This window comes from Fusarium coffeatum (genome assembly GCF_003316985.1).
Source record: "Fusarium coffeatum strain FIESC_28 chromosome Unknown BRIP53273_contig_78, whole genome shotgun sequence".
NCBI classification, from domain to species: Eukaryota; Fungi; Ascomycota; class Sordariomycetes; order Hypocreales; family Nectriaceae; genus Fusarium; species Fusarium coffeatum.
Window position 1 is genome coordinate 75041 of NW_022157874.1, and position 13705 is coordinate 88745.

Genomic DNA, 13705 nt, shown 5'->3' on the forward strand with positions numbered 1-13705 from the left:
AGTGCAAGCACATTACCCTGCCGAATTATCAGCTGACAGGTTAACTTCCAAGACTCGGATGTGGAAATGAATTGAGATTGCGAGATTGAGGCTCTGTTCCAGGCATTTACTAAGCATGGGTCTCGGTATTGCCCATGATCTAAAGATAGAAATAGTTCTAAATAGAATGTTCCATAGTTTTTAGCGAGATGTCATCCATGGGAGGAGTGGAAGAAGCCAAGGTTCCCTCGTAGGACGCGTCGAGAAAACTACTTGGCGATAACTACAAGCTTAATTCTAACCAATCAGATCATGGCATCTCGCCAATTCCGAGAAGGTCCCCAGTTCGATCCCGGGCAGAACCACATTTTTGTATTTGCGATCATCACGGCAATCAATTGTCCCTTCTATTTGGAATGACGCTGATGAGGCTCAGAGCAGGGCATGGATGGTAGAGGACGGATCTCACGTTCTACAGATGGGGATGGCCGTACGGGAAACGGTACTTAATGCCGGTCATACGAATTATCCATTAATTTAGTCTAATGGAGAACTGCGTTCTACAAGTCAAGTCACCAAGTTGCAGATCATGTCGAATTAAAAGGTAGAATATACGTGTATAAATATTTCTATGTGGTATAAAAGTCTATTCAGAATAGTTCAATGCCTCTATAAAGAGAGCATTTAGAGAAGGGCAAAAGCACCGACAACGGCCATGATACCGGCAGGGACGACCTGGGCGGCACCAGCAGTGACGGCAGTGGGAGTGGCAGGAGGAGCACCAGCGCCGGTACCGGAGGGGACAACGGGAGCAGGGGGCTGAGCACCGGAAGGCTTGGGGGAGGTACCGGTAGGGCCAGCAGGAGGAGCAGAAGGACCGTGGCAGGCAGTGGGCTTGACGAGAGAACCGTTGCTGTCGAAGGGAGCGTATCCGAGGCACTCGGAGTACTCAGCAGCGCAGGTAGCCTTGTTGGAGCCGGAAGCAGAGCGGCAAGAGTCGTACTTGTCAGTGCACATCTCAGCGCAGTCCTTAGCCTCAGCGGGGGTGGAAGGAGTGGTGGGAGGAGCGTAACCGGTGGGGGGAACGCAAGAGGTGGTGGTGTGGTGGATACCAGTGACAGTGACGGTACCGGGCTTGGTGACGGGGATGGTCTGGTTGCCGTAGGTAAGAGTGGTCTTCTCAGGGCAGTAGGTGGTCAGCTTGGTGACAACCTCAGTGGTGTAGACGGGCTTGACGGGCTTGGTGGGCTTGGCACCCTCGTGGCAAGCAGTAGGCTCGACGAACTTGCCGCTCTCCCAAGGGTTGAAGCCAAGGCACTCAGCGTACTTGGCGGCGCACTCGGCCATGTTGGCATCGGGGGCAACGCGGCAAGCATCGAACTTGTCAGAGCACATCTCAGCGCAGTCGCCGGTGTGGGTAGGCTTGGGAGGAGCATAACCAGTAGCGGTGGCGACGGGCTTGGTGATGGTGCAAGAGCAGTCCTCGATGGTGAGGGTGGTGGCCTTGGTGACAGTGTAGGTCTTGTCGCCGTAGGTCAGGGTGGTGGCCGCAGGGCAGTAGGTGGTCAGGTGAGTGACGACCTCGGTGGTGTAGTGGATGGTCTCGTTGGAAGGAGGAGCATAGTGAGGAGAGGCGTTGGCGGCACCGAGGAGGGCGCTAGCGAGAGCGGCAGTCTTGACGAAACCCATTGTGACGGTTGGTTGATGCTTGAAAGATTAAAGCGTTAAAAGCGAGTGTATTAAGCGAAAGGATGCGAGAAGTTGGATCAAGTAACGAATGTGATTATCGAGTCTGGGATGAAGAGAAAGGAAAATGGAGAAGAGGCGGATGCAACGGGAGTTTATAAGTTGATTGGAATTGCTCTGCTCTGCTTTGCTTTGTTCTATTGTTGTCAAGCGATCACATACGATCGATCCCCCTGCATGCGGGGATATGATGAGCGCAAGGACCCAGAAAAAGCTCGTGTTTATTTTTGGTCCTCAATTGTTGACATCCTATACGAAGGGGTAATTTGCCAGTGGACCAAGCGAATCGAGGTCCGGAACTCGGCTCTCAGGGCCCTGACTAAAAAGAAATGCTCTGGCCAATTGGAGTGTCACAAAATATACGAGAGGTGCATTACGGACTGTCGCCCTGCTTTCTTGCTTCTCCGTGCCCCTGGCGCTAGTGTTGGTACCTGCGTTAGGCTTATGACTAGTGACATGTAGGGAGACGAAAAATGGGTGATATGATGTCTTTGATTCGAGCGGAAAGGCGTCGTAAGCTTTTTGTCTGACATGAACTAACCGACTCTGTCCCATTCAGACGTTACTTTGTCTGCCAATTAAGATTAAACAACCATAACAAAAAGCTCATCGTAACAACGATCGAAAGTAACGGTCCCAAAAGCCTGGATCAAAAGACGCATTGACCTTCCCAACCTCCCTTCAACTGCCACGGCCCATCCGTATCAAAGCTTCATGTCGTCTCGTGTTTTGACCTCCCCCATATCCAAGCCCTGGAAAAGTGTCATTGCAGCGACCAAATGACTTGTCATGCATGGCTGAGTCACTGTAAGACAGCTCTAGAAGGTTTACCGCTACACGACAAGAGCATGAATTGACATTGTTAGCTAGCCGGCTAAACTGCTTTGAGCTATTCTGGGCGCCCGCAGGCCGTCGGCGTTTGCCGGGTCCTGACCGTTCTCGACGCACTGACGCTTGGGAGGGAACTTGACGTCAGGTGGAGTTTTGGTGGAGTGGTCTAAATCGGGTCAGCTCCATGAGTGTTTAGGGTAAGTTTGTGACTTGAGCGATTTTATCGTCAACTTTGAGATAATAGAGGTATCGGTATGGTATAGAGTAACAAATTTCTGTGCTGTTTAGTTGTAGAATTAATTGAAGCTGTAGCTGTATCTGTTGAATAGAGAAAGTAGATCCAAATACCGAGTCAGTTATGTTCCTGACTGGACAATTCATAATTTCCATTATCATGCAGTTAAGCTAGAACATTGCTATCGTCAGTGGCGATTAGCCGAGGAATGTTCTCTTGGTGATTATTTCGGGCCTTGCTCCTTAGTAATTTGTCTTTCCAGCAATCCCTTCAACTCTCCCGTACAATCCTCTTGATCCATGAAAACTTCAACCATCTTAACCCCATCATTGCCCTTCATCGCCTCTGAATCAAGCGCAGTCCTCAACTCCCCCCATGATTTTGCCTCAAAGTACCGCGTCTTCAATTCCTCATCGCTATATCCGAATAATCCCAGCGCATGCTTAAAGTTCCACGGCGCGATGTCGTTATAGTCCGCCTTTCTCCCGTGAATTGCTCGTTCAATCGTGTATCCGTTGTTGTTAATTACAAAAATCACAATGTTGAGTTTTTCTTTGACCATGACGCTGATTTCTTGCGCCGTCATCTGCAGACTACCGTCACCGATGAAAAGAATCGTGCGCTCGGTATCTTTGTTATGCGAGTTCTTGTCGCGTCGCGCTAGAGCTGCTCCTAGCGTGGCGGGAAGCATGTAGCCAATCGATAACCACGTCACAGCTGTGAAAAAGCGGCATCCTTCCGGGAGCTTGAACACCTTTCCGCCTTCTGCAGCAGTGCCAGTTTCTGTCAAAATAGTATCGCCTTGACGGAACATGGGGTTGACATATGGGTAGAACAACTCTTGGGTAAGAGGACCAGACGGCTCAGGCTCAGGATGAGACTTAGTAGTTTTTGCCGGACCATCGACCTTGGTAAGTCGCGACGGATCGAGTTTGCTGAGCAGCTTTTGAATGAAAGGCCGAGGGGCTTGATCTCGAATAACTGCTTTCGCGATCTTGATCTGCTCTGGAGCAAACGAGATGGTGACGTCCTCGTTAGGAATTGCCGTGAAGATACCGGTATTGATGTTACTCAAATGCGGTCCAAAGAAGAGGATCAAGTCAGATGATTTGAAGTAATCTGCTGCGCTCTTATCTCCGCAGTTTGCGAGGTAGACACCGTGGACATTGGGCAACTCCTCGCTGATCAGACCTTTGCCGAAAGCTGTAGTCCATGTCGGCCAGCCGGTAATGTTGATGATCTCATTGACCTCATCGATGACACCCATGTTGCGACTCTCACCATCGACGAGGATCAGTGGCTTCTGTGCTGAGTGTATCCGATCCAGGATCTTATCAACACTATCCGTATCAACCTCTAAAGCACCCAAAGAGGGACTGAGAACACTCTTGACATCGAAGTTGGCAGTCGGAACAGACAATTGAACCATATCATCAGGAATTTGAAGATACACAGGTCTCTGGTGGATCATCGCCTGCTCAATGATCCAATCGATTCTCTCCGCAGCTCCCAATCCATCCGCCAAGCAAACCTGCGCGGCAGTAACATGCGTATGCATAGCCGCAAACCGCTTGTACTCACCATCCAAAAAGGTATGGTGAACATTCAATCGCGCAGCCTGCGTAGAACGCGGTGGTGCGCCGACGATGTGGAGGACCGGTGCTCGCTCAGCGTATGCACCTGCGATGGCATTGATAGCTGACAATTCACCGACACCAAAGGTGGTAACCACCACGCCCAGAGTGTGCATGCGAGAGTAGCCATCTGCTGCGTAGGCGGCGTTGAGTTCATTGCAGTTGCCAACCCAGTGTAAACCAGCTGGTTTCACGTAGTCGAGGAGCTTCAGGTTGTAGTCTCCCGGGACGCCGAAAACGGAGCCTATGCCGAGCTGTTTGAGACGGGTGAAGAGGTAAGCCCCGAGAGGGATTGTATCTTGCTTGTTCTGCGCCATGATAATATCCAATTATTTAACAAAAAATGTTTATTACTGGAAATATTATGATCTTGTATTGTATATGTGTACAAATTTAAGTTGGTTCACGTCTTGAATAATTGATCTGCTTCCAGCATCCCCGCGTTCACCATGACTTAATGGCCCTTGTTATGCCGCGATCGGTTGCCCAATCAGGAATAGTAATAGAATCTCCTTGTCTAGCCGTCCCATCATCGACATTTGCCGAGGCAATTGAGAATAATATGGAGAATCAAGCTATGCTGTATTTGGCTTAGAGATAGTGGCGCTATGGTTCGGAACAACATCTTCTGACATAGAAATGTGAATAGATTGGCTATAGAAGGTACATCTGGAAAAAACAAGAGTTGGTTGAGAGAAAAACTATGGATGCTCGTGATGAGGGAGTGGGAGTCTCGCGTTGACGCCTCTTGGCCCAGATAACCGGTTCCCTGAGTAACAGACGACAGTATCTCTTGTTAGTTGCAGAATCGAAGGCAACCTCATCACAAGATCAGGGCAGGATTGTATTGCATAGATAGACCATCGGCTGAACTTTGTTTAATACACCAGGTTGCAGCCTATTCTGTAGCCGTTGGCTATATACCATCCCACCGGAGTAGAGTGACTGTGTTTACTTGGTCCAGCAAACTCCCGAGCCAGGACCAGGCTGGCACTGCATCCGACCACCACCGCAAGACCAGCAGCCATAGTCACCAGAGCACTCACACTTACCGGGAGCGCAGTTGGAGCCAGGTCTACGGCATTCGGGGAAGCAGTTGCAACGCTTCTCAAGACCACGGGCGGCCAGAAGTCCCTGCGTAAAAATGTCAATAACAGTAAGGTGGTGTTTATCATGGAGTGTTCGTACCTTGTCGATACCGGTATAGGTGTACTCGCCGTCCTTGACGACAGCGTAGTCAGGCTCGGGAACGGCCAGGACTTGGGCGGAGAGGAGAGCAGAGAAAAAGAGCGCGAGCTTCATGATTGGAGTCTGGTATTTGGTAGAATGAGTAGTTGATGTGGAATATCTGTTTGCTCAGGAGCCGGGTTGGGCTTTTATATCTCTTCGCACTACGTATTTGCTACTCAACATACGTATCGTAGCCAATCGCCATTGGTATTACGAAAGGACTATACTGAACCCACTGAAGGGTGAATATTATATGGTCTGATATGTAGATCTGAGGCACAGATAAGCTGGAAAAACATATACGGAAGGTTTGTATGGCGATGATCATAGATAACCAATCAATAAGCTGACTACAGATTTCTCATGTCATGTCTCATCCTGTAGGCTTCGCTGTCAGGTGGCTCTACAAGGATGTGACTTGAATTGCTGTGTTCAGTTAGAGTGACTTTACCAAAGTCCCGTTTACGGTCAGAGAAGGATTCTTAATCGCCTCAATCTTGGCGAATTGATCCTTCGAATAATCCTTGGCAAGGTAAAAAGACCCACTGGGGTTGAGTCAACCATTGGGAGAATCGATCTGCAAGACTAGCCATGTGACAGCACGACTGAGCCCAAGGGGAACGGATAAGTTTAACCATGGAGTACGCGTATAGAAATAATATGTACACTAACTGGCTGTGAAGTTGCCCGGATAGACCTCACTTACATCACTGATCTGCCCATTGAGATCCTATAATATCTTGACTAAGACTCAAGCAAACACAGGCGGCGCATCAAGCAACGGTGCCATGATACCAAGCTCGACGCGATGCACCTCATCGCCCGCAGGGGGATCATCCTCCAACCCAAAGGCAAGATAATGCGTGCCCATCTCAGAAGAGGTATAGAACGTATTGAAGTCTCCACCCAATTCCGTACATTCGGCATCGAAGGTAACGGGGTTTCTATCGCATGATACTGCGGGTATTGAACAAGCAAGCTTCCCATCAGACTTCTGCTCACAACTAATACGCTTATAGACGTCGTAGTAGTCAAGTTCTTCAAACTGTAGAGAAATACGGTTATAGCGGAGAGGGTCTTTGGGCTGAACATTAACACAGAAGTACCAGAGGTCGTACTCAGACTCTTTCAGGTAACCTGTTCCGGGCTCAATATAGAAATGAACAATTTGTTCGGCAGGTTGATGATTCCAACCAAGCTCAATGTAACCTGAAAGACGTTGTGCATTGACCTCATTCGCCGAGGAGCCAATACCGACGAGATCAAATGTAGGCAGAGGCTGAAAAGGGCCTTGGCTGGTAGTTGTAGTGATATCAGCTGTTGTAGTCGTCCCCTCTTCGGTAGTAGACACTTCAGTTGTTGTAGTGTCCATAGCAGTGGTCGTGACACCAGTTGTGACTGTTTCCAATGTTGTGGGTGTGAGGGTAGCTGTAGTCGTGTCGATATCAGAAGTCTCAGTAGAGGTGCTGTGCTCTAGAGCTGTAGCAGTTGTAGTGACAGAAGAAGTGGTGGTTGCACCAGTTGTAGTCGTTTCATTCTCTGTAGTGGACTGTCCGGTTGTTGTAGTGTCGACACTGGTAGAAGACACATCAGTCGTTGGGGTGTCAGTAGCAGTCGTATCCACACCGACTGTGGTAGAGGAGCCGGCTGTAGTAGTGATGTCTACATCGTCAGAAGTCTCGGTAGATGTCTTATCGTCCTGAATTGTGACAGTGGTGGCATCCGTACCAGTAGTGCTCACTCCAATTGATATTGTAGTATCGGTACTAATAGAAGTGTCGGTGGACGCGGCTTCTGCCAGCGTCGTAGAAGATAACTCAATCGTCGCAGTGTCGGCAGTGGGGATGGTTGCGGAAGCATCAGTTGATGTACCAGATTCTGTAGTTGCAGAACCAGGGACACTTGGAGTCAACTGTGATGTTTCAGCGGTCCCAGCATTGGCCTGACTGGTGACCGTTTCCGTCGTGGTGGAAGATAGGTCAGTTGTTGCGGCGTCACGCAGAGTACTGGTCGCAAGAGCTTCCGACTCGGAAGCTGTCCCGCTGGCATCGCTTGTCTCTTCCACTTTAGTAATGGTTGCGGGAAGATATCGGTCGGATATCGTTACAGTCCCTTCTGATAGAGATGTGAAAGCAGCATCGCTGGAGACAGTTGCAGATGTACTGGCTGATGGGACGGCGAAAACGGTAGTAGTTGTCACATCCTGTAGATATGTAGCCGAGGTTGATAGTAGCAGAGTCGAAATGTCTAGCTATTCGTTAGTGATCTCAAGAGAGATTCGAGTTATTTATCTTGAGTACTTACCAGAGCTCCTTGAACGTGGTTTACACACACTTGCAACGGCAGCATTAGCCGCAAAGGCAATTGAGCAGAAGAAAACGCCACGCATGCTGAAAGAAGGACTACCGACAAATAGCTCAGCACTTGGGCCCAAAGGAAGGAGAATGGCGCAAGCTAACATAGATAAAACCTTCCAGACATTTTTATGAAGACTGCAAAGCCCGAGGCTCATTTCCGTAGTGGGCAGATTTTCTGAAGCTATTGACAATTCGCTTTCAGCTTTTTCCAATAGTTCAGGCACTAGCGCTAATAATTCTCCTTGGCACTTACAGCGCCTTAACCGAGGCTGCCGCCCTGTAGTGCGCCACTGAGAGACCCTGTATTTTAGCGACCTCTGAAGGACCCTGCTTGTCGAGCTTCACTCTGCATTCATGCTCATCAATCGTAGATCCCAGCAAATCGCAATAGGAGTGAAATATTGTCTCTTTAATTTGAAGACTAGAAATGCTCGATTGAACGAGTTCAAGCCCAAGCGAAACAGTCATTGATGTAACCGGTCTATTGTCAGGGCATTTTTAAAAGCTCCGGTGAAGCCCCGTTCAGAGTCTGGTCCCCAATCCATGCCCCACTACCGTTGCTCTGCTCAAGTTCGAGACCATATCCTCCCTTGCTTCCCAGCAGGGCTACCAGAACAATCGACTCATGAATCAATCCAGCTCTACAAGGATGAGCTTAAACCTCGCGTCGCGTGACACGCAGATTGAAGTTCTCAATAATCCAGACACCCTAACCCGAGTTAGTCTCAATACAACAGGTCAAAGATGCAGGTCCACTTACAGCGTTGAAAATGTCAGTAGGCTTCTCAGGTTTAACGATGCTAAAGTCAAATCGTCGCAACAACTACAATCAAATTAGTCTTCCTCTCTTGTATCAATCAGTTGACAGACATACCTCAACGAAGATCTTGTTCAACTCCATGATCGCAACAGGTTTACCCAGACACTGCCACTTTCCACTCGAAAACACAAGACCAACATGATCAGCCATAGCCTCAAGACGTTCAGGGTCGGCATTCAACCATCGCTCAGGACGGAAGACAGCTGCATCCGGACCAAAGACCTTTTTAGAGTGATAAACACCGAACGGTGAGATACCAATTTGTGTACCCCCGGGAATGAACATTCCGTTGATGGTATCGCCCTCTGGAGGAACTGCTTTGAACAGAGGTCCTGCAGCGGGAACTTTGATCCGAAGACCTTCTTGGATAGTGGCTTGGAGGAATGGTAGCCTACGGGCTTCGGCGTCGGTGATGGGTGATGAGATTGTTCCGGCTTTGATAGCGTCGTCGATTTCTTGCTGAAGGCGTCTGTAGGCAACTGGGTTGGTGAGGATACACAGCATGATCATACGGATTGTGGTCGCGGTCGTTTCGCTTCCAGCAACGACATTAAGCAGCGATTCTCGAGACATTTGTTCTTGACTCAGTCCGTTTTTCATGAAAGATCCTAGCATATCAGCATGAGGAGTTGCACCTGGTGCGAACCGTTCAGCGACCTTCTTATTCGCAACACTGCCCATTGTCAGCATTTGCTCACACCAGAAGGACAAAGTTTCTTACCCGATGAAAGCGCCAAAGCCAACGCCATCAGTCTCCTTCGGTAAAAGCCCACTAAACAGCCGAGAATGAAGTAGGGAAATCATCCAAGGCATATTCGCCATGGTGACAGTAACCGGGAAGTAAGCTCTGGTGATTTTGAGAAAGTCATAGACATCCTCATCCTTCGTCAGATATCCGAACTGGTGTCCAAAGGCAAGATCGCTGATGACGTCGAGAGTAAAGAACTGAGCCTTCTGGGAAAAGTCTACAGGACGGAACTCATCTTCGGTGGATAGGTATTTTGTTTCGAGAAGGTCGATGAATTTGGCGATGATGGAGTCGACGGAGCGTTCTAGTGAAGGGTTTTCCTTGCCGGAGTACTGATACTCGTTAGCTTGTGAATGATGATTTCGGATGAGCAGGTCATACGCCAGCTGCCATTTTGTTGCGTAGCTTTCTGTGACCCTCTTCATCTTGCATCGAGAAGAGATTGTCCTTGCCTGGCTCAAAGCGCATAGATGCGAACCCTGCTTCGTTAGTGACTTCCTGAGATACTACAAGTGGTATCTTTACATACATGGTCCTCTGACATAAGTAGATTTAGCAGAGTTCATCCTCCTCAGAAGCGCGGCATCGTCCGTCGCTAGCTCGTTGGGTCCAATGCGCACCAAAGATCCTGCGGCCACTTAGTACGTACCCAACAGAGGCCATCGTGAAGGATCGTCATCCTTACCGTATTTCTCAATCGCTGCTTGTATTTCCATCGGTTGCTGCGCTCTCATTGATCCTCTAAACATCCAAAGTCTGGTAAGACCTGCCCCAAAGGGTCCAGGAACGTGACAAAGACGGTACCATGCTCGCAGCGTATCGATGACAAAGAAAACCAGTAGTCCGACAGCGGCTGCGCCAATGATCACCTTGGGGTTGTCTGTGAGCTGCTGGAGAATATCACGCAGCAGCCCTGCCGAAGCGCCACTTTCGTCACTCATCTTATTTGTGTGATGCAGGGAGGAGAAAAAAGAGAAGAACAAAGAAGACCCCTCTTTGAACAACTGATAACATTTCCGACTGAAACCGTGAAAGTGGAGAATGAAGATGGTAATCTGCAGATCTGCGGCGTATCATTGTAATTGTAGTGGTTGCAATTGGCTGGAGACCGAACAACCCACAAGGGACGGTCCGCAAGGGGAAGCCAAGCTCCGGCGACCGAGGTGCGAAAATGTCGGTGCAGGACCCTTCGATAGGGCTGCTCAGTAAGAGCCACGAGACTGGAGCAATGGAAGAGCTCTGAACGCACTGCACAAGACTCGTGATGTCAGACTCATGTAGGCATTCAATCATTTCAGCGAATGCGGAGATTTAAACATGCGTTGAGGACTTTGCTAAAACAACGTTATTGAATGAAGTTTCTTTTAAGAATCAAGCATCTTATAATCTGGCTGGAATTGACTCACTAGAAAATATGATAGCCTGACTCACACGCCCGCTGCCGAACATGGATTAGCGATGCTACTGCATAAGTGCCCAAGACTAACAAAGAAACGTCGTTCACCCATGGCCACTGATGAATACAGCCAGTAAGCGATGAACAAAGGTCCTGTGTAGTCATGTCCTAGTTAATGAGGCTCTGTGCATGTGGGAGACCTACCATTTACTTTGTTCGTAAGCAGTATTTGAGCATCAGATCCCTCTGTAGTTCTTCTCTTCTCTTCTCTTTATTATCATCAATTCACTGACCTTCAGCGCACTTTTGCAAACCAAAAATATCACAGCATGCAACAGGAGAACGAGACGAAACACAACGGCCTTCCACCAAGACAGATCATCATGAAGTCAACTATCCCCCTCATCGTAATCGCCTGCATCGCGCGAACTATCTTAGCCGGCGCAAACGCCAACGATAACTGCCATGATTACTGCTATGCTGACGTCGGAGCTTGTTACTATGAGCTTTCTCAAGGCGACGATAACTTTGGAAACATCCCCAGAGGGGCTCGTGCTGATTTTGTCGCTGGACAGACCATTGAGGAGCCCATACGTATTGTATTCAAAATGATTCGCCCCGGTATCCTGGAACATTGCAAGACCGAGTTGGCAGGTTGTTTGAAGATCTGTAATTTGGAATCCGGAAATATGTAATCCTTGATCTGGCTAGTATGACCAACACAAAAGGAATGTGCACAGCGCCCCCGTATTGTATGGCCGAATATGCCAAATGGTCTACTTGGGCTTAGCTTTAAGAATGATAAGAAATATTAAGTGGCGGACGTGCTCAAGTGATTCTAAGGACGAAGAGTTCGCTGCAAATGACAGATATGGGATTATAAACGGGAGTCAGAAGAGATGAACAAATTTGGACAAGCACATGAGGATAGATGGCAGAAAACCCCATAAATGAAGTTTCGCTCAACAAGGCGCCATAGAATTCCACTAGAATTATCTTTTGACAAATGATGAATACTTGTTGATTGCCTCATTCAAGCATGGCGCACCAGACGGATTGTGATTGTTGCCATGCAGCTGGGCAAAGTGAAAGCTTGCCAACAAAATGAAGATGGGCCAAGGTTGTCCGAAATTGGCAAAAGAGTTTCACTCACCTTACCACTGGTGACTACAGCCAGCGAATGGTGATCAAAGACCTTGTGTAACCATGCCTCGCTGACTGCGGGAGGCCCACCATTCACCCCCTCTTTGTTTGTGAGCAGTATATCAGCATCGGATCTGACGTCTGCCATTCTCAGTTTTTTGATCTTCTCATCAACGTCAATAATTGACTTTCTACTCTCAGTATCGACCACACGAGAATCATCGACACATACGACGAAACAACAAAGCGGAAGACACCACCCCCATCAATCATCAATCATGAAGCCTACCGCCCCCTTCATCGCGATCGCTTGCGTCGCATCGACCGTTTCAGCGGGTCCTCTCGCTTACGCCGCCTGTCAATCTGGCTGTGCTGGCGTCGTGATGGCTTGCTACTCCGCAGCCGGCTTTACCTGGGGAGCGACCTTTGGAGCCTCAGCCCCAGCGACTATTCTGGCATGCAACACTGCTTTTGGCACGTGCTCAGCCACTTGTGCACAGGTCGCACTCCTTGCTCCTACACCTTAAGCTTGAAGTGGGCGATGTAGAGACATCCAAGGCTCTACTTGATTGTACGACTGTCACCAAATGTATATCCACAATGACCCCTATTGTCAATCCGCTACAAGCTCAACGGTCTGGACTTTACACTAACGATGAGAAGTATTGGTTTGCCAAGGTGTTTAGGCGACGAAGAACGAATGGTACGACAAGAATGACAGATCTGTGACTTTTAAACAGGAGTCTGTAGCGATTTATTTAACAGTCGGAGAAAAATGGAAAGGGGCCGTGGAGATTGCCGAATGCACTAAGACAATAGTTAAAATGTGCTATTGTTAGGCTACTGCCCACTAGATCACGTTTGTCTTTCCTTATCAGCCAGCCACCCATTAGCTCAGCTCAGTTGACAAAATGTCATTCATCCCATCTCGTGTTGGTGGCGGAACATCAACCAACAGCACAGCCTCTTTATCAGGCGATATTTAATATTAGAATGAGCAATAAACGATGCATGTGAAAGTTGTGGTAAATTATCTCCATTTCAGGCCGTCCCAAAATGTCCTCAAGTTCAACTTTAACGTCGAATCAATTGATACAATTGGACATAGCGTATGATCCCTTGAACATCGAGATCGACGGTTGGCGCATCCAAAAAGGAGTCGTAAGGCTTATCGACACCTGCAAACGGAAGAAGTTCCGTCTTAAGAAGCGCCATACGGAAATCGGGGGCTGTCAAAGTGGATTCTTCAGCGACGAGTCAGAGTCAGACCACACACTAGAGCCAACTATCGTATTCTGACACAATAGTCAATTGGACCGAAAAAAAAAAAAGAGAATGGCTGAAAATGTCAATTCGACCGAACTATCGGATAACGGCATCAATGATGCTGGATGTTCGGCACGCTAAACGAGAGGGGCGTGGACAATCCAGTTCTTGTGAGTGGCTGATCAAGAGACAAGCTTTACGGAGCTCCCAATTAAAGACATCGTTTAGAGATTGACGAGCCCACCTCGTAAAGCTGATAAGATAAGCCTCCAGTCTAGTCTGTCTCGGTTGGATCCGACACATTTGGCTCCTCTTTGCGC

The 13705-nt window shown here is 48.5% G+C and overlaps 6 protein-coding genes across 6 annotated transcripts; 1 reads left to right on the forward strand and 5 right to left on the reverse strand.

The window, feature by feature from the left end:
• Positions 1-663: 663 nt before the first annotated feature.
• On the reverse strand, positions 664-1668 carry FIESC28_03790 (uncharacterized protein; the record flags this gene model as incomplete). The annotated part of the gene is made up of 1 exon (XM_031157939.1): positions 664-1668. The coding sequence occupies one exon, from the start codon at positions 1666-1668 to the stop codon at positions 664-666; it is 1005 nt and encodes a 334-aa protein (XP_031018002.1).
• Positions 1669-2591: 923 nt separating this feature from the next.
• Positions 2592-4742, reverse strand: FIESC28_03791 (uncharacterized protein; the record flags this gene model as incomplete). The annotated part of the gene is made up of 2 exons (XM_031157940.1): positions 2592-2722; positions 3077-4742. 2 exons carry the CDS (start codon positions 4740-4742, stop codon positions 2592-2594), a joined length of 1797 nt encoding a protein of 598 aa, XP_031018003.1.
• Positions 4743-5376: 634 nt separating this feature from the next.
• FIESC28_03792 (uncharacterized protein) lies at positions 5377-5727 on the reverse strand (the record flags this gene model as incomplete). Its single annotated transcript, XM_031157941.1, has 2 exons — positions 5377-5559; positions 5614-5727. The coding sequence occupies 2 exons, from the start codon at positions 5725-5727 to the stop codon at positions 5377-5379; spliced, it is 297 nt and encodes a 98-aa protein (XP_031018004.1).
• A 679-nt stretch (positions 5728-6406) lies between these two features.
• Positions 6407-8044, reverse strand: FIESC28_03793 (uncharacterized protein; the record flags this gene model as incomplete). Its single annotated transcript, XM_031157942.1, has 2 exons — positions 6407-7902; positions 7960-8044. The coding sequence occupies 2 exons, from the start codon at positions 8042-8044 to the stop codon at positions 6407-6409; spliced, it is 1581 nt and encodes a 526-aa protein (XP_031018005.1).
• A 623-nt stretch (positions 8045-8667) lies between these two features.
• Positions 8668-10521, reverse strand: FIESC28_03794 (uncharacterized protein; the record flags this gene model as incomplete). Its single annotated transcript, XM_031157943.1, has 7 exons — positions 8668-8721; positions 8773-8835; positions 8887-9505; positions 9554-9912; positions 9962-10059; positions 10110-10208; positions 10266-10521. 7 exons carry the CDS (start codon positions 10519-10521, stop codon positions 8668-8670), a joined length of 1548 nt encoding a protein of 515 aa, XP_031018006.1.
• A 784-nt stretch (positions 10522-11305) lies between these two features.
• FIESC28_03795 (uncharacterized protein) lies at positions 11306-11671 on the forward strand (the record flags this gene model as incomplete). The annotated part of the gene is made up of 1 exon (XM_031157944.1): positions 11306-11671. The coding sequence occupies one exon, from the start codon at positions 11306-11308 to the stop codon at positions 11669-11671; it is 366 nt and encodes a 121-aa protein (XP_031018007.1).
• Between the last annotated feature and the right edge of the window lie 2034 nt (positions 11672-13705).